Source organism: Larus michahellis, chromosome 9, assembly GCF_964199755.1.
Source record: "Larus michahellis chromosome 9, bLarMic1.1, whole genome shotgun sequence".
In the NCBI taxonomy this organism is placed as follows: Eukaryota; Metazoa; Chordata; class Aves; order Charadriiformes; family Laridae; genus Larus; species Larus michahellis.
Window position 1 is genome coordinate 8636749 of NC_133904.1, and position 25164 is coordinate 8661912.

General features: G+C 49.4%; 1 protein-coding gene across 5 annotated transcripts in view; it reads right to left on the bottom strand.

Annotated features, from left to right (window-relative positions):
• Window positions 1-2150: 2150 nt before the first annotated feature.
• Window positions 2151-25164, bottom strand: part of NTRK3 (neurotrophic receptor tyrosine kinase 3) — a 219736-nt gene continuing 196722 nt past the window's right edge. For 3 of the 5 annotated variants that reach the window (XM_074601619.1, XM_074601616.1, XM_074601620.1), the window contains 3 exons: window positions 22888-22962; window positions 5565-5723; window positions 2151-2634 (listed from right to left, as the gene is read on the bottom strand). In XM_074601619.1, the coding sequence (XP_074457720.1) occupies window positions 2449-2634; window positions 5565-5723; window positions 22888-22962 (420 nt within the window). In that variant the 3' untranslated portion in view covers window positions 2151-2448. The remainder of the gene's footprint in view (window positions 2635-5564; window positions 5724-22887; window positions 22963-25164) is intronic. The other 2 variants (XM_074601621.1, XM_074601618.1) reach the window with 1 other exon arrangement.

Sequence of the window (25164 nt, forward strand, 5' to 3'; positions counted from 1 at the left end):
CCCTGACCATGCCATCTTTGGTGTCCATGCTGTAAGCTGCTGGTGCCTGTTCAGTGGCAGTCTGCCCGGCCTCCATTGGCACAAGTCTGTCCTACTAGCCCAGTTCGCTCTAGCATGCAGAGGAAGGTTACATCCTTACTCCCACATGGTTACACCCATCATCTCCCACCCAAAGCTTACACTGCTCCTTACATAAGCACAGAATAAACCCACAGCCACTGCTGCCACCACAAAACTCCTTGTAGCGGTGTCCCCTGCCCCTGCCTAAAAACGTAAGCTGGTTCATGCCAGAGCCATGGGTGGGAGGTAGAGATTGGGAAGAGACAAGGGAAGTGAGGAGAGGACACAAAATCTTCCCTTTCGGTAGCCAGCCACAACCAGAGTCACCTATGTCCCCTTGCATCCTAGTCATGAACTCTACTCTGGCCTTGGGGAAGGAGCCAAGATCCCTTCTCTGTCTCCTCTTCCTCGGTCTGCATTCCCTTCCAGGCAAGCACCACATCCAAGGAGGCTATTTTTGTGCTGGCGGTTGTTGCCTTCTCAAAATTGCCTTGACAATGCCTGTGCCGCCCGCTCCCTGCCTCCTGAGAGCAGCTGCCAAGCTGAGGTTCCCCCTCATCCTCCATGAGCCACATGAAAAAAAAGACCCAGAAAGGTTTTTGTATTCTCAGCCCAGTCCGGACAGACGGGATTCAGCATCTGACTCAGCCTTTCCCCAGGTCGGGATTATTTCCTGCTCGAGGGAGGTGGGCTGTAGGGAGGATGCTTCCGTCTCTCCCTCGCTGTCCCCACCACCCCCTGTCGCTGCCTGTCAGGCCTTTATCCTCATTGAGATGCAAGGCTGGCCACTGCGGCCATCCGCTGAGCCGTCTGCTCCTGAAGGCACCTTCCCCTCCTTCCCCCGCTCCTCCCGGGGCTGCCTGTGGAGCTATTCTTCAGCCTCTGCATTTCACAACAGCTCAAAGGCAGATGCATCAATCCTTTCAGGGGATGGGGACGTGAGGAGAATGGCAAGGGGGCCGCAGGCAGGTGTTGGTAGGTTCCCAGCCATCTCACAAGCTTTGTCCCCCTCCCTGTCCCCCACTGGCTTGTGCCTGAGGCTTGGACTGAGGCATGGGGCAGGGATGGGGAGGGAAAAGGAAGAGCACTGGGATATGCTGACCCCACAGGCATGCCCAGCCGGGATGCAGGCAAACTCCCATCTGTCTGCACGCCGCAGCCTTTCCCCCATGTGGGGAGCAGGGATGCAACCCTGTCTGCTGAAGGTTTACACCAGAGACCAATTTGACACCGGTGCAGACATCTGAGAGAGGGGGAACAACCCCATGGCCACTAGCAAAAGTGAAGGGTGGGAGAAAAAGGAGAGGTGGGGATAGGGGGGGGTTGTTCCTCCCAAAGTCGCCACCTGCGCTGGGCGCCCTGGGCGAACGGCACTCCTGTCTCGCACACTGCAATGGGTTGGGGATGATTCAGGACCGGGTCTCCAGGACCACCCCCCTCGACTCCCTTGTGCAGCCGCTTCCATCCCGCTGCTTTCCCGGCCCTGGAGCGGGGCAGGAGGGAGGTCTGGGTCCGGCCGGCTCGCCGTCTGCGGGAGGGCGGCTGGGTCCCGGTGTGTGTTTTACCCGTAGGTGCCACAATCCTTTGACTGTGTGTTCAAAAGCCTTGAGTCTATACATTTAAGAATCAGCAAATTAGAAAAATTGTCTCCTGAAATGTTGGAGGGAGGAAAAAGGCAGGAAGGCAGAGGGGGACGGGGAAGGACCGAGAGGGAGGGAAGGAAGGGGTTGGTACAAGAGAGTTCATCCAGGGGCACTGCCCTGGCTTTGCGCCCATCACCTGCGGGCTGGGAAGGAGGGAGGGAGGCAAGGAGGAAAAGGGAGGACTGATTTCACACATTCAGTGCATATCATACAACCAGGGCAAGGCTTTCCTCCCAGGGCTCCTACCCGGAATGGCATCGCTGCCGTAGCCAGTCTAGAGCCCTGCCCAACAGCCCGAACCATACTCACAGCAGGGTTGCAAGTCACTGCTTCATTGCTCGGGGGAAAGATACCTTCTCCTTTCTTTCTTTTTTTTTTTTTTTTTTAATTATATATATCTCTTTTTAAGTACTTTTTTCTCCCTTTTTTTTTTCTTTTTTTTTTTTTAAAGTCTTATAATTTTCTGTAACAGCAGCTTCTTTCTGTATTGGTGTGGAAGTTATATATAGAGAGATATCTATAAATATATATAAGCCAAACTGCCTTACAGGTTGTTGTTTTGTGGGATTTTTGTTGGTTTGCTTTTCGTTTTGTTTTGTTTCCTTTTTTCAGTGTTGTATGTGTAGCAGGCACTTGAGTTTATATGAAGATGTTTGCTTGGGAGCTGAGGGGCAAAGGGCTTGGGAGGGGGAGAGGGAAGGAAGGACGGAAGGAAGGAGCAGGGACTTTCGACAAGTGGCCACTGCTAGCCAAGGATGTCCAGGTAGATTGGTGTGGCCTTGCCCAGAGCATGAAGGATCTTGTAGATCTCCTTGATGTTGAGCCTTTGCTGAGGTTCTCTCTGCCAGCAGCCCAACATGATGTCGTAAACTTCCTTGGGGCAGACTCGAGGCCTTTCCAAAACTCGGCCTTGGGTAATGCACTCAATGACCTGAAAGAAAGAAAGGAGACATTGAACACCAGTTGGGCAGTTCCTGGAGGATGTCCTGTCCCAGCTGCGTCTTGGGTGATGTGGTACCGTTTAGTGAATGGGAGCGCTGAGAAGCCAAGAGGTCTGCAGATCCTCGGCGCTCACCTGTTTGTGTGTTGTTAACGATAATTTTACAGTGAAAAGCTTGTCTTCAGCTGCAGTCCCGCAGGTGCCAAAAAGCTCCCCATTTGACATCTACCTACCCCAGCGCTCTCTCCAAATAGCAGGTCGCTACCCAACGAAATGACATTTTAATTTAGGATGACAGTTTTTCCTGCTAGCTAAAGAAGGAAGAAAAAGCCTTTATAGCCCCAAACCAAAGTAATATTTTGCACAGCTGAAATGATTTTTTTTTTGCCCTGAAAATAAAGATTCCTTTCCATTGCAAAGCCCAGGAGAGTTCTACAAGGGAGAGTTCAGGGCATCTTTTCCTACCTCCATCTCCAAGGGCGCCTTTGCCTCATTTTGACATAGAAAAACAGCTGAAAGAATGAAATTTCATCTCAAATCACATCTCTGATGGGGAAACAAAATTTGCAGGTGCTAACACTCTGTTCTGGGTCAGGTCGGTGCTGCTAATGAGAGAAATGTGAGCTCTTGGACAGCATTAAAGACTCTTCAGAGGGACGCCGTTGGAAAGGCCTCCCCTAGAGTGTCTGTTTATATTTTGTTCACCGGAGGAATGGATGCAAAGGGAGGCGGGGTGTGATTTGTCAGAGAGCTGCTATTACCGTCTGGCCTCCTTGGTTGGAGTTGATGAGTCCCAGCATTGCAGCGTGCGAGTGACCTGCCACGCTCTGCAGATAAACACGGATCCCAAGCAGTGTGTTGAGGGAAGCCACCCAGCAAGGGCTGTTTGGAATTTATCATTTATGAATAGTAATGGGCCTGCCACACAGCTCAACTGATACTTATCGCTTTGCTGTCTGCATATAAATACAGAGGGGAGAGATTAGGACCTGCTGAAAGCAGGGAGAGGAAGACGCAGCGTGCGGAGAAGCCTGCATCGCCATAACGCTGATGGCAGCCGTGGCCTGTGGGAGGAGGTGAGTTATGGTTTCTGACGGGACATCCTGGACATGCACAGGAGCCCTGTGGTGGGCCCTTTCTTTCCAGGGCAAGGAAGGGCATAGACAGAAGTTAATGGACTGCCTTTCAGATGAGGTGGCGCCCCGTCCCATCTCTCCGCTCAGGCAAGGTCTTATTCAACCTCGAACAAATCGGCTAAAAATGCCCTGGAATGCGAGGCCGTAGGAGGGAGCAGGTATCCCAGCCTCGATAGTGCCCACACCCAGCAGTGGCGGTGCTCAGTCAGCCTGGGGATTGCTCATGGTCCAGTCCTGGCAGCCTGGAGCTCATTTAACTTGCCTCTCCACGGGGCTCTGCAGCTGCGGCCAGGCGGCTGCCGAGACTCTCTCTGACACCTCACCATCCAGGAGCTGCTGGAGGCGTCAGTCCCCTGCAACCACCCAGGTTCTGCTCACGGTGAAAAAGGAGGCAGATGAGAGCTAATGCAGCTCCTTCCCCACCAGGACAGTGTGGTCTGGGGCAGGGGGGAGTCTCTCAGAACAAAGTGAATACAATGATAGGAAAGGGAAGGACAAGATTTTTCCAGGGATGGTAGCAAAGCCAATACAGATGTATCTGTGCAGATTTTAACCAGCCCCCCTCCCTCCGGGCTAGGGGTGACTGTTCCCAGTCCTACTGCCCCACAAAAGAAACTGAGGCAGAAAGCACAGGGGCAGCTGAGCTGTCGTGTTCCAGCGTGCCTGTCACCCACGTACAAGCTACATGTGCTCATTTGCGTGTGTGTGTATTTACCCTCCCAGGGAATGCAAGAGCAGCTCATTAAATAGCGTGACAAATAACTTCTGTCGCTGTCTATTCCATTGTTTGTGTCTCTAAAATGTTTGCGTGTGCTACTTTGGGATATACAGTCAGGCCCCATTGAGCACACGAATGGGCAAGTATTAGAGCTGTAAAGCAACACCTTGGATTTGCCATCTCTGCAACTCACTTAATTAAGGGATCTGTATCCAGAAAGCAGAAAATGCACATTTCTCATTACAAAAGGTGAAATTTCTGAAATCCATTAGATGCACAGTAGGATAAAAATGTGCAAGATTCCCACACACTGCTATGTCGAGGCATCTTGTTCCTCTTCTATAATACCCCCTGCTATTCTGAGCAAAAATCTTCCAATGCATTTTTGCTGATGTGCCTCAAACCTCAGCTCCGACACTCTGCTAATCCCAGCCAGCCTTCCCTCAACATTTTTACAGTACAGCCCCATACTGATGGGCTGTGACTTTTGCTATTCAAAGAAATAACACAGACGAACCAGCTCCTTGGGTCCCACCCTTAATGAACTGGGGCAAACCGTATAATAGATATCTGTATGGGAAAAAGCCCCGCAGAAGTGCGCCACGTGCTATAGAACAGGCTTCAAATGCTTTCTCAAAAACTGGGGACTGCAGTAAGAGCCTCAGTTATAAAGTGAGGAGGTAGAGAGCAGAGGAAATGCAGGGCATGACAATAACTTAGATCCCAGCAGCAACTTGGGTATCCCCAGTTCTGGCAACACTCCGAGAGTTTATGAGATGTGGTATGTCAGGAACTTAGACAGGAGAGACTGAGGATGAGCCAGTACATGGCTTTGGCAGAGCCCTTTGATTCCTGTGTGCCTCAGTTTCCCCAGGTCTTAAACGGAGATAATGACACTTCTCCCATGGTGAAGCGTTTTATCTCTGTGCCGGAAAAGGGACATAGGGAGGAACTATTGCAGGTGCCAAGGAGGGGACCACCTATGTATGAACTCTTTTACAAGCGTCTGGAAAGGAGAGAAGGTAAAAAGCGGCGTTTCCAGCTGAGGTGCCTCAGTACTGTTGTACCTCTGTGTTTGAGAGCTGAAACCAGGGCTGCTTCCCATACGTGAAGATCTCCCAGAGGATCACCCCGAAGCTCCAGACGTCACTCTCTGTCGTGAACTTCCTGTACATGATGCTCTCCGGAGGCATCCAACGGATAGGCAGCATGGTGTGTCCTCCAACCTGGGTGAGGGCAAAGGCACAAGGAAATCTGAGTGAGGAGAGCCCCGAAGACGGGGTCAGCCCTGACGTGGACACACTCAGGGCCTCCCTGTGAGCTACGTCAACACGGAACTGTTCAAAAAAGCTGGGCCGGCTACTGCCTCCCCGACCGCCCGAGGGCTTACCCGCCAATCCCACCTGGTTAACGTGATAGATCGGGAGCGAAACGTACCGAGATAAACGATGTCCTCTCCTCCCAAAATGGGTTTGTAAAGAAATCAAACGACAAAACGCCAAGAGCATGCTCCAGCCCTACAGCCTGACGAACCAGGAGGCAAGGCAAAAACCAGTGTTCAGCAAAGCGCTGTGCTGAGTTTTGCAGGGCCTCAGTGCTCCGAGGCGCCCACCAGAAATACAGCGTGAGGTTTATCCCTCGCCTTGGTAAAGGTTTTCTAAAAGCGATGCGCAGGCATCTGCACATCACCTAATTGCATGAAAGATTTTGTGCTCATAAAACTGTGCTACAGGCCTTTTCAAAGAGTGCTTTGAATATGTAAATGACTGCAGGACCGCACTGCAGAAAGGCGGTCTGTTTGTCAAGAACAGGCTCTTACAGGCAGGGATATGCCCAGCATTTAATGGAGGCAGGAAAGCCAGCCCCTTTGGAGATGGAAGAGCCCATGGGCAAAGTCCCACTGGGATATGCCAAGCCAGGGAAAGGCGTTTTCTCAGTCGGGGTCTACCCTTCTCTAAGGCACAGGAATCCAGAAGGTAGATACCTCCCAACAGTTTGAAAGCAGATGGATTTACCTTCAGAGTCACTAGAGATTTCTAACCAAGTGTTTCTGAGCAGGACAAGTTTTTCTCTGTTCTGTCCTTCTACATAAGAAGGACCATCTGTGGGGAAATAGCTAATTGATAAGAGCAGCCGGTGCCGGAAGCAGTATGGCTGCAAGTCTCCAGCACTTGCATCTGCTGAGGGTAAAGTGTCCGAGGTTTCGGTGATGATGAGAAAGAGTGCTTTTGTGGTGCTGCTTGGAAAACCGCTTGTCTCATTATGGACACCAAAAAAGCAAGTGCTATTAACTTTGTAGCACTGCAACTGAATCAAACAGGCAGAAATCTCTCCGGTCCTATGACGGATCAGGGGAGAAGGTATCTGGTATCTCGGTTTCCAGCATATGTGTGGCTATTCAAAATAATGAGATTGTTGCGCTCGCTTGGATGAAAACATTCCTTCTACAAACAAAAGCTCTCCTCTGAGTTGCCAGTTTTCCCAAGCTCCCACAGGTTTCTTTGCCTGATTAAAGCAGAACGAGCGTGGGGAAGGGTCAGCACAGAGACGCACTGCGGTGCTTGGATGCAAGAGGGACAGCGCTAGGGAGGCGTGTTGGAATAGGGTGTGCAATGGGAAGGATGCTTAGCAGGCTTTCTGCACGGAGGGTGCGAGTCAGACGTCTCTGGGGTTTGACAGAATCTGGACCTGAAGAGTTGTACTCAGAGGGCTGCAAAGCAGCCCTTTTTCTAACCCTGAAACAGCCTCTTCCTGCAAAAAAAAGGGATGGGATTTTAAAGGTCTCGGGGACATCTTTCTTTCCTAAATGCAGAGGTGCTCAGAACTGCAATGCTTGAAGGAAAAAAGCTCATTGCAGCTCTGCACCTCCTATTTAGAAATGGCTTGGCTGGTGTGTTCTCAGCTTGCTGCTCTGAACTCCCAAGAATGTTCTCCCATGGAAATGGAAATATGCTTCTCTTTGTTTGTTCCTTTGAAACCCTGACTGCAATTTTAGCTCTTTCCTCCTTCCCAGCTTTTACAAGTTGCTTTCCTTTCTTCTGACGGGCTCTGAGGAAATGTTATCAACAGAACAGGACATACATCAGACTTGATTGTTGCAAAAACTGTTCTGTGCTAATGCGTATTTTGTTCTCCTTTAAGCAGCACTAACTCTTCGGTTTTCCAGCAATCTCCAAATGATTACTTATTGCAACGCCCTCTACATTTGCAGTATCCCGAATCTTGCAGACTCATGTGAGATTAGAGGTAGTACAACATACTGAGCACATTTCACTCCCTTTTGAACAGGTCTTATGTCAGTTCAGCATCCACGGCCCAGGTCCTCAGCTTACACAAACAGCGTTACAGCAGTATTGCTCGAATGGGAAGACCCTGGTTTCTGCCGCTTGAGGATCTGGCCCTGAAAGCAGAGCAGAGAAGCCAGTAGTCCCATTTCAGTTCTAATAAGCTAAAATAAAGTTGAGGTCTTTGGTCTCCTCTAGACACATCCTGGTGAAGAACTGCCAGTAAAGGGACATACACGGCCAACGGTTGTCCCAAGGATGTGATGACACAGTCTTGACTTGGTTCATATGGTGGAGTGCAGGGTCCGCAAAAGCATTCCTCTCAGCCCTGTATGCCATGTGAGACATACCTTTTACTAAAAATTAATCTAGTAATAATTAGTAATCAAATTAATTTGGGGGTTAAAAAAAAAACCATCCAAGCAATGCCCAGAAATGTATGGATTCCAAAATACGGCTCAGCAATGCTCAAAGATAAGGAGGTATACTTTGCAGAGGTATTGTTTGCATCTCAAACAAGATGCCACATTTTTAAGAGCAAATGTTGTCTGGCACCTACTAGCTAACTCTAAGCAGAACAGTCATCTATTAAACTGGTCCATAAAACGATCCAGTGTCTAGAGTAGCACATAAGGCTGACTATTACCTTTTAAAGCATCGCCTTTAACTATCCCTTACTGCTCCCCTCACAGACTGATTAGGATTAAAATTCCCATTTCACAGATGAGAAAACAAATGCGGGAAGGCGGGGAGAGGCCCTGCTCTGAAGCTGTTCAGCAAGCGAACACCGAGTCGAGTCTTCCTGGTCTGCAGTCAGCTGTACCCTGCTATGTGCTGATGTAGCAAAATGATTTAGAGCTGAGCACAGAGGGATTGTGCTACCGATGCCATAGGAAACAGAGTGTGTCCAGGGCGACAGAAATCCTTTGCATAACATGTAGTGGCTGTGATCTGTGTTACACCAGTGCAGACTTCCACGTGATTCCCACAGCTACATACTTCTTTTACAGGACCAGCTGTTGCCAAAAGCTTAAAAGCAAAATGATGCTATTAAATCAGGCTTTAAAAAAAGGATGGTGTTTTTTTTTTTTTTTTCTTTTGCAAAGCCAGTTTACATGGCATGTCCTTAGCTCTGGAAAGAATTGTTATCAGGTCTTCAGTCAGAAGCCGAACGTTTGCTTCAGTCAAGCTCCTTTTTGCTCAGAGCTGGGCCTGGCAGGTTTCAGAAATAAGTGACCATGCAGGACTGATGCTTGTCCGGAGCATGCTGCTTCTGAGTCTTTTCTAAGACAGTCATGTCATCTTCCCACTCCACCTTCCTCCATTCCCCTTGGGAGCCAGGGATGGGGGAGCCCAGCCATCAGGCAGGTTCATCTTCTAAAGGCCCCTAAGGGTGACATGTCCTCAAACAGTGGCATTGCAACGTCTCCCCTGGAGACACTCCAGAACCTGGAAGAGGGATTTGCTTTCAAGCAAATAAGGCAAATAAATCCTCTTCTGTTCCTCCCTTTGAATCCTGTGATGCTGCCAAGCTTGCCCTTTCTCCTTGTTATTTTAATGCTTCATAGACCTGCAGACTGGCCTCTTTATCCCACTGCCATGGCTGTCTAACTTTGCTTGACATTTTTAGCTCTCTAACTTTCTCTCCCTAGATCAACTCCCCGTGCCCACGTTGACATGTTATTCCCACTGCTTTGCTCTTTCAGTTTGCAGTGCTATCCTGGTAATAAATAGAGCAATCAGTGCATAACCTCTGAGTGGGCAAAGTTTCCTTCTTCTGTCTCCATTTCAAGATCACAGCATCACCTACTCGTTTCCATCACTTCCTAATGGATACTCCCAAGTGCGTGACTGGGTCTACAGCCGCATGTTTCTGATAGTCCAGGGCACCTGGCCTCTGCTCTGAAGCCTCATTACACAGCCAAGCCTGTAGACTTGCAAGATAACCAGCCACTCCCTTTGAGCAGCTTATTGCTGTATTAGATATGAACCTCGGGGAGTTGGGGGAGGTTCGTGAAAGGCCAGCGTTAATGGCCATTAGGGAGAGAGATAATTACTTAATGCTAGTACAGCACTTTGACGATGTAACGCTATATAAGTGCTACGTACCAGTAGTATTATAAGGTTCGAGGTTTGTCTGCTAGCAAGGAAAGCTGGTGTCTGGGGAAAAAAATTCTCCTTGTCCCAGCTTTCTGAATGACATCCAGCTGATTAGGAAGGGAAAAGATGACATGTTGTCCCCAATGACTTCGACAGTACAGCAGCAGGTAGTGCAGCAGCAGTGTTCAGTGAAGTCTGGGCAATATATCCAGAGTTTGGGCCGCTAACAGTGATACTATGAAAATCAAAAGCAGAGTAGGGCTGAAAAACCCTCCTGAGAACTTTGGACTGGTGGGAATCCAGATCCTAACATGTTAAAGGCAGCTCTTGGTGAGCAGCCCTGTTTTCCCCCTCCTGGCTCACGTACTAGCTCCTTGCTCACAGGTGAAGGTTGTTCCATGGATCTGAGCTAAGAACAGAATTTGGTCTCTGGCATACTCTAAGGCTGTGTTTTATTTTCCTTTTTGTGCAGCTTCCTTCCCAACTTTGAAATAAAATTAAAAAATAAATCAGTGCTTTTGTTTTCCTTGGTCGTTCGACATTTGCTTTCCAAAGCCATCTGACAGCTTTCTTCCTCTTCCTGGCCTACTTCAGGCAGGCTCTGCTCCCGCTCCTGCCTTGGGAAAGTCACGAGAACAACCATAGGTGTCTTCGTACGGTGCAGCATTACTTGAAGTTCCCTTTTGTGTGCAAGATGCTGGAGTTTGTACAGAATCACGTAGCAGTAGTGGAGACCTTGGCACCATTTCTCTCCAGGAAAATCTACTCAACACTCAATCCACTTGACCGAGTGATAAGACACGCATTCTCTGCTTGCTGTCTCTGTTCCTGCTGCTGTAGGTAGGGATGACCTAGGATCTTCTTTAATTGCAGATCTGGCTGTCATCCCAGGCTGGGCTGCACTGGAACATATGTCCTTTAGACCTCAGCTCTAGGCGCTGGGTGATCCCTGGAAGATACTTAGCTCCAAACCTTCCCCCAGCAGCCAGATGTATGTCCCCATCAGGACACATTAATTCTTGCTGCGGGCAGGATGTGTTATTCAGCAGTTCTGGACAGCTTTGTATGAATAAGAGCCACAGGTGGTTGGGTCACCCGAGAGGACACGAGGACAAAAAAAAAAGCAAGGCAAGCAAGAAGCAGGAAAAGCTTCTCTGTTTGGCTAAGTTGAGCTTCTGGAGAAAAACAAACATCACACAAAACTGCCGCAGATCACGCCTTTGTGAGTCGAAGTTTGTGCGATCAGGTTGGGGCATGCGAAGGTGGCTTCTCAGGGGCGAGGCAAAGGGCAGTACGTGCTCATGGCTGGGTCTCCAGGTGGAGACACACCTTCCCTGCCATCAGCGCTGGATCCAGCAGCACTGAGAGATATTTCTCTATTGGATGTGCCAGTATTTAGCCTGTGTGAGTCCTGACAGATTCCTGGGCACCTTTTGCGAAGCGGAGGGATTAGCTCTGACATGCCAGGCAGAGCTGAGCTTTGCTGAACATTAACTGTCCCGCACTTCATAGTTCTAACTGTCACCTTACCAAGCTCTTAAGTACCCAAGTAGTTTACATCAGAAGTAGCTGAATTTAAGGGCAAGTTGTGACTGGATGCGATTTCCAAGTATTTTATCGGTAATTTCCTTTCTGCTTAACCAGAAAGTAGGGTGCTAGCAATATCTGAGATTGCACCATTGCCGGAGCTACTCTGGCCTCAAAACATCCCCAAGGTGTTCTCCTGACTGAAAGGCACCATGTGTTATGGCCATACCACTCCCAGGCTGAGCCCCTTCTAAGTGATTCAAAAGCGGTCACTGCAAAAAATCTCAGCATAGCTTGTCCTTGCCTTGAGGTCGTGCGCCTTTGCCGTCCCTGCTGTCACAGCCAGTGCTGAACGTGAGCTTAAAACCAGTCAACAAAAACCAAAAAGCTTCCGCCAAACACTTCGACTCACTTGACTCATTGTGTCTTCACCGTGAAGCACTCCGCATGTGTCTGCTCCACTTTCTGGGAATGGCAGAGCTGATCCCCTCCTAATCCTCACTCTCTCATCTAACCATCTCCTCCGTTGCAGGCTCTGGCAGTGCCGCAGCGTGGGGCTTGCTGCTGCCCTGCACGCCAGTGACTGAAGACATCTCACAGCAGTTTGCAAGGGATCACAGAGGATTTTTGGAGATTTACAGAACACACAAAACAACCTGTAGCTGTTTCTCTTACTTGCATGGAGCTGTGCTGGATGTCCCAGCCTTTCCCAAAGCGGGGGAGATGCAGGTCTCCTGCTGCCAGAGGGGAGAGGGTTGGAGAGCATGGGGAAAGGAACCAAATGTCCCTGTCGTGAGGTGATGTAAGGGCCCAGATGGACTTGCTCAGGAGCAGGAAAGACTGACCAGGCAGGGTTAATGCGCAACTGAGAAGGGGGTGAGACCTTCCTGCTGTCAGTAGGGCTGTTTGGCAAGGGACTGTTTGTTCCCCCCAGATGCACATACTGTGTTTAAACATGAGTCTAAAAATAAAGCCTGCCATTGACATTGTTTTTCCTTACTTCATTTAACAATCTAGTTGCTTTATGACCTGTAATTCTGAATCACATTGAACCAAGCGGTGTAATTTGCAAGCAGGGACAGTGGCCTTTTCCCCCCCTTCCCCTCATCTCTGCTCCACTGAGTGTGTTTTAATCCCACGGTTTTCAGCATTCCTAATGAGCCATTAACAAGCTGCCAATTACTTATGCAAATGAGGGGGGGCAGACATGGAGGGGTGGCTGTAGCTAGAGGTAAATTCTGCTACCTCAAAACGGCCTGAGATAAATCACTGCTGTTCTAAGAGCTGCCTGTACCCAAGAGTCCTCTCAGTTATATTATCTGCCATCTAAAAATGCCAGAGGTAATGCAGAGGATGGTTAAGAAAAGGGAAACAGAGGAGTAATCGCACATATATTTTTAATTATGTTTGCCAATAATCTATTTGGTGTGCTCCTTACCACAATTCACTCCTCCCCTTTTCTTCCCAGAACTCAAAGCAGCAGCACCCACTGCTAGGAAAGGGCTGCACGACCAGCCTGCAGAGGAACCAAGGCCAATTTCTCATTTTCATATAAGCAAGTGCTTCAAAAGCTGTGATCTCCGTCACCGGGACATAAACCATGAGGAATCCCAGCCATGCCATTCAGCTGGTGAGACGTGGGAGCAGAGCAGCTGTAGTTTGCAAAGCAGCTAGTTAAGAGGTCAGCGAGGCCACCACTAGGTGCTAGCAGGTCCTAAACTCCTGTCCTAACAGTTGCTGCTAGAGTCTTCCCAGGTGAAGGAGAGGCCTCCTGATTCCCTGGGACACCTACTGAAAGCTTCTTGTGACCCAGAATGAAGAGAGCCCACACTAGGATCTCAGACAGCAGAGGAAGGTGGTAGCACTGGGGAAGGATTCACTGGTGGGAGAGCCAGTGCCTTCCCAGGAGTCCCACTGCTTGGCTGCGGGTTGGCACCGGGCAGTTGTGCAGAGGGGTGCATGCAGATGGTGGCCTCTGTGGTCTTTTGCACCACAGCCACGACACGGGCACCACATCTGGCCGTTCAAAAGCTACCAACTAAACCACCTTTGTCCTGGTTACTGCCCAGATACCCGCAGAGGCTGGGAAGGACACTGAATCTATTCATACTACAGCCATCAGACAGTTTGTCGGGCACCGTCTGATTTAGCTATTTGCCTCCACCAGGCTGGAGACCCTCGCACCACACCACGCTTTTTTAGGACAGGCCTGCTCAGAGACAGGCAACGCCTGTGAAACAGCACAGCTGTCGGCTGGTTCCGACTTCAAAGGGGATCTGTAGTCAGCAAAGACTGCATGTGCCAACAGAAATTGTCCATGACTGATCTGCATTATCATTTTGCAGTGAGCTGGTAATACTACATGAAGTGTTTAATAGCTCAAAAGCTAATCAGATAGGGGCTAAGTTAAACCATCGTGATGCAAGAAACGCGTCCGTCAGGATTCTGCTCTTTTGGTGACGCAGAGAATGAAAATCAGCTCAGTTTCTGGCTTCAGAAAGTAAGAAGATTTGACCAATAAATCTTAACCTAGCAATATAAAAGCAAAGTCTCAAAATGGCCTGAGAAATACAGCTTAGGAAACAGGACTAATAAAGCACTCGCATGTGCGATCACTCTATGCTAATATGCTTTCAGATCGGTATCTCCTAATCCCCGCTTCCATCGTCCCTCTCTCGCTGTCCTGACAGTGACTCCCCTCTGGGTGACCAATAACGCTCCGTCTTTGTCTGCAGCCAGAGCCATTCCTGACTGACGACTATACATGATTTAGATAAGGCTCCATTACTTAACTTCTGGATGCTGGGTAATCAGTTCAACTGCCTTGGCATTAATCATAATAATATTCAAAATTCATTAGGCTAGATTGTTTGGAAATCTATTTCTTGTTAGCGTCAGATTCACTGAGCATAGGCCCGGCAGCGTACAGACAGCAATTCAATACCACGCGGGGTATGGGAACTCCCGACAGAAGCAGTCCCTTTCTTTCCGTGCAGCTGGACCGTGATCTGGCAGCTCCTGCCTGGTTTGTCATTTGCGTATCTCTGTTAAGTAGCAGCGAAACACGGTGAGCATGCTGCTGTGGGTTGATCAAGGGGCACCTATAGAAATAAATAGCTGAGGATGGAGTTTTTAAGGGGGGGGAAGGCTAGACGCTCAGATCTGCGCCCACGAATCTTAGTAGTATCTTTTGTATCTAAACACTGGGCAGCCAACCCAGAGACTTTTGTGCTCAGTCATGGTATGGAGGCACAAAAACTGAAAGTCTTTTTAAAAACAGAAATCTATTCCTTGCTTTCCTGAAAACTTACAGTACGCTAGATTAGAGAATGGGGCCTTAGTGCTTTACCAAGGTGAAAAACTTTCAGCAATAAAATAGCTGGATCGTTCCTTCTAGCCAGTTTCCTGTAGGCCAATTGAGGACGGTTCCCAATGGTGCGCTTCCTAATGGTTTATTTGGCCTGTTTAAGCATTTTGGGTGATGGTGCTTTCCTTCAGGTACAAGTTCTCACCCTGTAGTCGAACAGTGGTTTCTCAGCAGGGAGACATCACAGAAATATAGAAAAGCTTCAGAAGATGCATACGCTTTCTGTCCTAATGAAGGCAGTTCAGGCACAGATGGCATCTCAGACAAACACGTTGCAAGCCGTGTTAAAATAAAGAGCTCATCATCGGAGGCTGCAGTGTCACACCTACTAATGATGTGATTAAACTCATCAGTGCCGGTGGGAAAGCTGTGCCAGCTCTGGCACTGCTGAATGGAGAGAGAGCTGCATTTCCCGGCAGAGGCAAACCCCAACCCCTCCCACCCATGAGCTAGGCCACTGCAGAGACACACTGAATACGTAACACTAACGGCTAAACTTCCTGAGACCTAAAATAGGGGAGGTTGCCCTGGACGTGCCCTTCCCATACCTGCCTGAAGCATCCCTGTCAAAAGGTGGTGTGGCACGCATGGGAGAGGCTGCAGGTGGTGACAACAGCCGAAGAGGGACAAGCACAGGAAAAGAGAGTGACTGCACCCATCTGAGCACGGCTGCAATGGGCGAGCGGCAGCACTGGGAAGGGGCAGAACTAAAACCAGCGATAGCCAAAATGGTGGCACGTGCAGAAGGTGAGGCTGGGGTTTGGCTGCAGGATTCTGCTGGAAAACAAGCTAAATTTGAAAATTGCATCGTCTTCTACTCCATTTTCCCACCTGAGACTTTCTGCGCATTGAAGTTTCCTCCATTCTTTATCAAGTTTGCCAGATGCCCTTGAGTAGGACAGAGTTGCTGGCGTCCCATGCATTTTAACCACTGTGTTAAAATTCTTCTTCCCTATTTATTTACCCAGGAGCGTAAATAAATAAGCAAAACTAGAGCACTAAGTGGCCATCGCAGATATCGCTAGTTGCCTTCTGCTCCCCTTCCTGCAGCCAGCCAGACGCTCCACCCCAGTGAGTCCCGCTGGGACCGTTTCACAAACGCAGCGCCCGGTAGGACGCATCTGACTGGTTTTGCTGTAATATAGGACCGCTTCTAGATGGTCAGCTCTCCGAACCAGGAGAGTTTTCCTAGAGGAGTCTCTAGCCACCGGCTCTCCATTAGGGTTAGCCACAAGAGGAAGGACGGAAGGAGAAAGTGAGTCTAAAGAAACCACTAATGTTCAGCAGTGTCTGAGACGATGAATGACCCCTGCAGACATATGCTGAGCAGACAGGACAGTCCTCAATTATGTCATTGCTGGAGCATTTACTTCAAGGGGAAACGTGACTACAAATGCTGGGGTTAAAGCCTTGGCTGGTTTCACTGCCTCTGGATAAGCCGCTCTAGTCCAAGAGCGTTAGGTACGAGTATGCAGCGTGCACAGGCAATGACACGCATGTCTGCGTATGAAACGGCTTTACAGCCCAAAAAGTAGAGCTGAAAAAAAAACCCTTATTTCATTCTGCCCTCTTTCCTTTGTGAGAGGAATCCTAAAGGATTTGCTAAGGTATCGGTGGGCGCCAATCCATACATACCAGTGGGCAACGCACAGCCTCCCTCAGGAAATCACAAGCAAATCTTGCCTACACGATGGAAATTTCCTGCTTGCCACACTGATTTTCCTCATCCTCACCACATTATCCCCGTGCTAACTTCTATATACTTCCCTCAACATTTTCTAACCTTCAAGCTCACAACTTTGTAAATATTTGCAATCAGGTAGCACATCTCCCCACTCTGGTCATTCTTTAGACAAACTATTTACATACGGCTCTTTCTGTCCTCAGCAATCAATTGCTTCACATCGTCTTTGTTTCTGCTGCACCTCTCCAGAAGCTGTTGACCTTATGGATGCTCTTTGTGGGGCAGAGTCAAGGCCACGTGGCGGTGTAATAAAAGAGTATTTAAAATAACGATTGCTGTAGAGGCACACGCTTTGCTCTTTGACTTGGGTTCTTTACATGGGTGGCTTCAGAAGAGCATTTGTTTCACTGGTACACCGAAAGCCACACGCTTGCTCGGGAGCTGCCACCCCACAAGGGACTGTGCTTCATTCGAAGAGGACAAGATTTATAAAGACAAAATGCAACGTGGCCTGGGGCGGGCGCAATCGCACTTTACAGCGATACTGGCTGTATATTGATCAGAACCGGCTTGGTGCTTTATTAGCCACCCGAGAGGTGCGATGAGCTGCTGGTGGAATTTGTGCTTGATAATCAATCAAAGGCATTCGTCATTCTTCAAAATGCTCCTTGAGTAGGTGTGCGATTTGGGTGTGCGTGAAAAAGGGAGGAGAGCAAGCCGGAGCCAGAGGGAGGGAGGCAGCAGGCACGGGTAGGGTGTCCTGCTGCCCACCCCTCATCCTGACCCACAGGACATCCCTGCTGCAGCATCCCACACCGCCCCATGGACACCATCTCACGGGGCAGGTCCTGTGGCTCAGCAGACTCCTCCACCACTGGCAAAGCTCTCCCTGATGAAGCTTGAAGAGCAGCAGCCGTTGCTGCCGTTCCCCAGCCGCCTGGCACATGTAGCTCCCTCAAAGCTCTCCCTTTCTGGTTTGGTTTTCCCGCATTTCCTAGACAAACTGCTCTGTGGGTTTTTTTTTTTCCCCTTCCTCTCACTGACAGGTACAGGTGGCTTTGCTGCCCTCTCATTGCACCTCCCCCAGCTTGAATTTTAAACTATTTAACAGCTTTAAATGCACCTAATGATGTTTCAGTCTGCACTTTGCTGCCATCCCTCTGCTTTTCTGACACCGGGAAGAAAAGTGGTTTGGAAACCTATCGCGGACTTCTCTGCGTCGGAGGTCTAATTACATGGTAACCTGTGACCTCGTAAGTACAGGGTAATCTGCTGTGTCATACCAGGGTAAATTATCCCACTACTTCTGTCTTTTCCACTGTAGCCTTCTGCAGAGATGGAAATACAGCCGGTTAAACGGTAATTAATCTTTGAACCATTTAACACCTGCCCAGGCCAGTGAGGAGTAACCAGCAGAAGCCCACTGGCTCTGTGCGGGGCAAGGGACTGGCTCAGGAGCCACCGCTCTGGGAGTGTCTGGTGTCACCTGGCCAAAGCAGGGGCCACTTTGTCACCCAGTCTCTCTGGGTGCTGGCAGCCTGGGGCAGTGGCTGTGGGCTGCTTTCTCAGCAGAGCTGGATGCGGCTGTCTCCTGCCTGCCCTGCGTTAGGCATCGCTTATTCTGAGGGACACATCCAGAGTCATCTGCAGGAGGAAAGGGGCACCAGGGGCATGTGGATGCCCGAGGGGAACAGGCACCTGCCCTGCCTGTGTTAGCAGGATGGGGCCATAGGTTCAGAGCGGCTCATTCGTGCTGGGGATGAGCCGTCGGGAGCGCTTCCGTATCCCCACTGCGAGGGAGGTGCGTGGGAACGGCACCAACGCCTTCCTCTGAAACCATCCAAACCAGCCAGGCACGGCCCCAGGCATTCACCCCGCAAAACTCCAGGAAAACCAGCCGAGAGATCCGCTTTCTCCCTCACCACTGTGAGATGCACTTCGTTCCCTCCCACGCTAACAGCCCCTTGCCCCGGGGCTGGGGGCTGTCTGTCTGACCCATGGTACCTTTATGGTAAGGAAATATATTTGCATAAATTTTAGACCCACTGACATCGTTCCCTCCGGAGAGCTTCAGGTTTTTATAGTAACCACGGTAATGATTTTCAGATTATAGACTAATAAAATATTTTAATTTGTTAGGAACATTAAGGTGGGCACTGTACGATTCTTATGACATTTAAACAGTGCTTAAAAAAAAAAAGGAGGGGGGCACGTTTCTGAGTACATTTATTTTCCAAACAGGAGCACTGAAATAGAAAGTCAAAATCCCACATGCTGGTACCGAGATGGGCTCTGACACCTCCCCTCCGTGCCTGTTTCACTTGAATACCTGCCAAGTTAAATAAGCAAACACGGGCTTTCGGCGTCCTAGTTGCAAACCTGTTTTTGTCAAGTGAGCCCTCCTCCTCAGCCGCTCTGGTCCCGCTGCGCGGCTCCGACCCCATCTAAGCGCGTACGACTCTGTGTGCCATTGCCCTCTGCGGGCCGGGGCACAACTAATGGGTGCTGCGAGGGGTAACACAGAGGTTTTGCACCTCTGCCGACGCTCACCTATTTCTCCCCCCTGCCCATCCATTGTGCACTCGGATTAACTAACAGGACAAGGCTGTATAGCAAGCAAGTCACGGGTCTAGAGAATCCCATCATTTCCATGGCATGTAACACACATTGTGCAGACTGCTGCACTGCCCCTTCCTCTGGCCGGGTAGATATTGCATGGTTTTGGAGTGAATAAGACCTCACAGGGGCATTCTGGAGGAGGAAAGTTGCCCTTGCAGTTGATACGGCTGATAGCTCTCTGCCTCCTTTCCTAACCTGGAAAACGGGGCAATGCAACTCGCTGACTTCTCAAAGATAATGGCTTGTACAGTGAAGCAGTACGATGGCACGGAAAAGCCTGCCAAGAAAGGGAAAAACAGGGAAATGTTTAGCTCAGGGTTAGTTCTACCTGGCGAGAGAGATGGAGGGTTACACGATGAATATTACGGAGAAGAATTAGCCAAGAAGTTCCTTTGTTCTGGGAGTACTTTCGCCTTGTACCTCGACTGGATCACACAAGATTAACGGCAGGTGATTATGTAAAGTCTGTACTACAAGGCAGAGGCGAGTGTGAGCTGGGGCCCCCCCATTATCATTACCTGACCTTGCACGTTCCCTTTTGCAACCTCAGCATTTATTTTTTTTTTAATTTTTTTTTTGTGGATAGGATTTCTGGGTGGTTATTTTAAGAAAACTGTGTTAAATTTCTTGCTTCTGTGCCAGGTACCCGCTGTTTAACAAACGGGCCATGACTAAGCATTGACTGGAAATTAGAAGCATCTACGAGTTAAAGCAATGAGATTCTGGGACTGTCTTCCCTTAGGAGCACATTTAATAGTGGTGCTTGATTATGAAAAGGATAAAACTGATGTGATTGATGCAACAGGGGATTGGATTTGATGATCCAGGGAATCCCTTCCAGCCCTCTCTACTCTTAATGAATTTATTTTTTAAGGGCGGGGAGGGGAGATGCAGTGCGCTACTGACGCCAAACAACAGTGAAGCGTGTAGATACCTGCCGATGGTTAGGGGGTCTCCATCCCCAGATTTAACCGCTTCTCATCACCAAGAAGGTGGAGGAGGTCTCTCTCCTTGTTCTGCCCATCCTGAACGCACCAAACAGAGGTGGGCGCAAGGATCCCACCTGCTTCTCTCTTTGTGTTTTCCAACTACTGACAACTTCCAAAATTCACTCTCCTTGCACCAGTACCACAAATATCTCAGCTCACAGGTTCCCTAAGCGTCCCTAACGCACTTACCTGTCTCCCAACACCACAATGACTGTGTCCCTTGCAATCTTTTTTCATGTGAGTCTCCTCAGTGAAGAAGAGCGGGGGGGGTCACCTTTCAACAACAGGAAACTGAGGCGCAGAAGGACTAACTGAATTTCCTATGGTGGCACAGGACACCGATAGTATGGAAGGGACCTGAAGCCCCAGTCCAAGGCTGGGATCTCATGGCTGGGCTCTTCTCCACACACCTAACCGGGCTCTCCCTTTCAGAACAGGAATAGCAGAGCAGAAAGCATTTTTCAGCCCAAGCATTCCCTGGTCTGGGATTCCCATCCTCTGTCAAGCCAAGGTGGCTGAGGTTGGGGTTTGTGAGGGCACAGCGCAAGGTTCTTTCAGAAGGCACGCACAGGGAAAACAGTTATGTTCCTTTTTCCCCCTGAGAAGTTTTAATTCTTTAATTCCTACTTGCTAATAAGATAAAATGCCGTGATTTCTGCAGGATCAAATAGTGCAGGACAAGCTAAGGGAGTTTATTAATTAGTGTGCTTTCAGGGCTGGGAAAAAAAATATAAAAAGAAGAACTAGGGTTGTAGATGTTAGCTATAAATGTGACTCAAGCATTACCTGCCATAACATTTTAGCAAAGGGGAGGCTGTCATGGTAGTTCTGGGCATGGCACGCTGATACTGAATAAAAAAATCATAAATGAGAGGGCAAGACTTTTGCTTTCCAAAATGTGGCTATTCACAGACATGCGCTACATTTCTCCAGGGCCTGATCCTGCAAATAATACCAGGCATAGCACTTTGAGTGTGAGTGCCCCTCTGGCTTCCCCAGGGATTGCATGGAGCAGCGAGTGCTAACCCCAGTGGTAAGCGGTTGCAGGATCAGATTCATAGCGTGCCAAGAATTTTGGATGAAAAGAGCTATAAAGAAGTCACATATTATTATGTCACATTGCAAAGGTCAAGCCCAGTATTTGTTCTGTCATAAGGACATGACTGAAAGGCAAAAAAATAGCGTCAGGGCACAGGGGAAAATAATTTTTTTAAAACTGCCTTCAGGGCTGAGGATACAGAATTACATCAGTGCTTAGAACTAAATTCTTATCCACACCCCACAATTCAATTTTGGCTCAGAAAGGCATAAACATAACAAAATCACCTTTCAGTGGCACGTCTTCTTATCCGCTGACATATCCCCTGTAAAATCAGCGATATCTAAACTCTCACTCCCGTGGGATTCTGACAACAGTCAGGAACTGCCAGGGCCCTGCTCCGTCACAGATCCCGGGAGACCTTTGCGAGATCCACTCAACAGATCCACCACGTGGGCATTCCCTTAATCCCCGCCTCCGCCAGAGCAGGAGGAGTGGTGGTGATGCTGGGAGGAGGCTGGAGTGGGACAGCTAATCCTTCATCACCTGGCCAGGAGCATACACCTCACCTAGCAACGGCACAGGGAGGTTTGGCTAATTGCACCCTGGTAATTTGTCCCAGTCATGGCTACTTTGCAAATATTTACATCCATCTCTCTGGGCTTGCTGGCACAGGGAAGCTGTTGAGAAGCGTGGAAGCTATCACTTTCCCACCTTAATTTATGGGGGGTCATAACCGCTCTGCAAAGACAGTGTCTTTGGGTGGATTAGCTCAATCCACTTCCAAAACAGACTCAAGCAAAGGCTCCCCAACTTTCTGGATCAACAGAGCACTTCCTTATATGCCAGCAGCAAAACCCCACAGGACAATGAAGTTCAATGTTTGCCCCTCTCACAGGCTTCTGTAGCTCACCTCCAGCAGCCTTGCAGCTTGCTGGCAGTGGCTTCTGTGATGCTGTGACAGCTGGGGACCCAGCGGGCTGAGCATCCCTACTCAGAGGCTCCAGCATGCAGCGAGCACAACGGGATGATGGCTTGTGGGAGGGAGGGCAGGGTGAACAGAGGTGTTACCAGCGCTCAGCTGCTCACACGGCTCCCATCAGCCACCACCTTGGCAAATCCAAACTCCTTTGCACTGCAGAGCATCAGACCCATACCATTCCTTCACTGCCGCTCCTCCGGGCAAGGGATGAGAGCAGCAGTGGAGCAGTCATGGTTGACATCCACTCAATCGCAGCTGCAAGCACCCAACCGGTCAAACACCGAGGCTGTGTCTAGACTAGCAGACAAAAGGCATCAGGGCTGGCACGTGACAGTCCAACTGTTCAAATGGGCTGGTTTTAGTCTATGCCAATTTGCCAGCATCCAAACAACTGTTAAGACGACAACACAAGTCAGGGACAGTCCCCGCTGAGCAGTGCAAACGCCACCCTGCTTGGAGTGGGTTAGCTGCACGGAGACAAACAATGCTGTGTTCGCTGCCATCAGCGCCGGAGGACGACCCACGCTGCCCACTGGTGTAGACACAGCTTGAACACCACGGAGGAAGATTGCACTGAGGACTTTCCCGTTCACCCCATATTATCACACCACACAGACGAGCCCCAGCCGAGTTGCCACGGCAGAAACATGTGCAGAAACATCACGCACGAGAGCCCCTTCGCTGCCAGACGCACTAAACCCGACCTAGTCCCGAAGCCGCTCAACCCCACATGTCGTTTCATGCTCAAGCGGCACCAGTTCCCCGCTTCCAGCTGCCCCAGGGGTCGAGATCCACTCACTGTTGCAGCTGCCGGCGGTGCCAGTCTCTGTCGCTGCCACGCTGCGCTGAACTGGCCCTTCGGACGCGGCCCTTCCTGACAGTGAATGGGTGAAAACAAGGGAAGGAGACAAACAAAAGAGAAGGGAAGGGTGAGAGAGGGAGGGAGGGATGGGGGGGATGAAAGCAAGGGGACAAGAAGGGAAAGGGTACGTCTTTAACCGAACCGTACGTCTTTCGCTGGCTACAACATCCCAACACTGCACAACCCTTGCTGCGAGGGCAAGGGGCAGGTGAAACCTTCTGGCCCTGGTCACCACCACCACCTTGCACCCCACACCGTCACCTGCACCAGCGCAGAGGGAGGGTGAGATCGGTGAGAGCCAAAGGGGGCTCGGCCTCCTGAAACTTCTCCTTGGACTGTGAAGCCACATCCCTTGGGGGACCCAGAGTCCCTCTCCAGACAAGAGAAGTTTTAGGAGGCTTGAGCAGTTCCTCTGTATCCGATACTCAAGCATCCTGCTCCTTGCCCATTGCCAGCCCTTCTGGGCACGGTGCAGGGACGCATCTGCCTCTACCAGCAGAACAAGACCCAGGCCTGATGTCTTTACTCAAGCAGGCTTAGGTTAGCCAGAGTTAAGGGCATCATTGGCCAAATGTCCCAGTGAAGCAGCTGGTACATCACCCTACGCTTCCCCAAAAGTTTTTGTCCCATCGGTACTGTTGCAGTTTGGGGGAGGAAGAAAAAACCTCATCCCCCAGCTTCCGATCAGCCACAAACCTGACAGCGCTTGCAAAACTGAGCTTTAGGAGGGGACAAGGGAAGCAAAATGATGGAGCAGAAAATAAAGCACTACATTTTCCCATGTATCAAAGTAGGAAAGTTTTGGGGAATGGGAGGGAGAAGAAGGGGTAGGGATCTCAGTGTGCAAATTAAAAGGGAATGACAAGCATAATAAGGTCTGCTGACTTTCTAGTCAGGTGTTCGTGGCCCCACCAGGACAAAAAGGAGACAAAAACCCAAGGCGAAAGGTGAGCACGGTGGTTTGGGGGGAGACTTCTGGCTGGGCTACTTAGGAGCTGAGGCTGGCAGCTGCCCGGGGAATACCAAAAATACAGCCTCAGGGTGTGTCCAGCTCGTCATCACCCCGGGCGCCTTCCCACCCCGCACCAGAGGTGAAAATTGAGCTGCTAAATGTAGCTGACAGCTCATTCTGCTTGGGGAATTGCCCCTTGAATGACTGACTCGCCTCCCTTCCCAAAAAAACTGAGGTAGGAAATGGGTGGGGGAAAGACTTAGAAAATTGTTTCATGCTGGTTGTTTAAATTGCCTCTGCATTACGATGTTACAGTTAGGGAAAAAGAAAAGAGAGATCTAGCGCGTAAAGCCACATCCTAAAGCCAGATGTGGCAGAGGTACGGACATTGGAAAAAAGCAGAGCAAATGAAGTCATCCAGCAGTGGAAAAAACCATCAATATAATATAGTGCAGAACAAAGCAAATTCTACCTCAATCACAGAGCTGAAAGAGAAACATCTTCCTCTGTCAGATCTATTACCATGCATTTATTCCAATAACAAATAACTAACCCAGAGAGTAACCCAAACCTGATTTATTCTTCCATCTAAGCAAATATGAAGAGGCAGCCGAATCTGACTGTAAAAAACACTGATCTCATATGTTTTCCTTGTATGTATTGGAAAAAAAAAAATAGAAGTGGAGTTTCTGCCTTGCTGCCAGGGGATGCTGGCAAAGCATTTGAGCTATAGATATTGTATCTTGTCACTAATGACTGCAGGGAACTAAAAGGGATTTGGATTTTTTTAATGCTTCACATTAATTGATAATTTGGTCTCAGAATCCACAGTGGAACACAGGATTTGCTATATTGGATCAGTCTAGTGGCCCATAAAATCTGGCGTCTTGCCTCAGTGGTGCTCAGAAAAATTATCATCCAGTGTCTTTGCTTATAAGGTTGGTGGCCATTTCTGTAAGGCCATACAATTGAAAGAGGAAAGGTCTTTCTGGCCTGCACAGCAAGCCCCTTTAAAACCCTGAAAGGTGTTTTTGGCGGGGCCGTATTATTATTTTATATGTATTTTAAATGCAAGGAAGAAATTCTGTAACTACAAACACTTTCAGCAGGCATGCTGCTGGTTTTCCTCTTGGTCACCACAGCCCAAATAGCGAGAAGGTGAACTTGTGCTTTCAAACGGCAAATGAGAACACGACTGGGGCCAGAGGAGGGGAGATGCCTTGTACTGAGCGGAACAATATTGATTAGGCAGTGTAAAGATT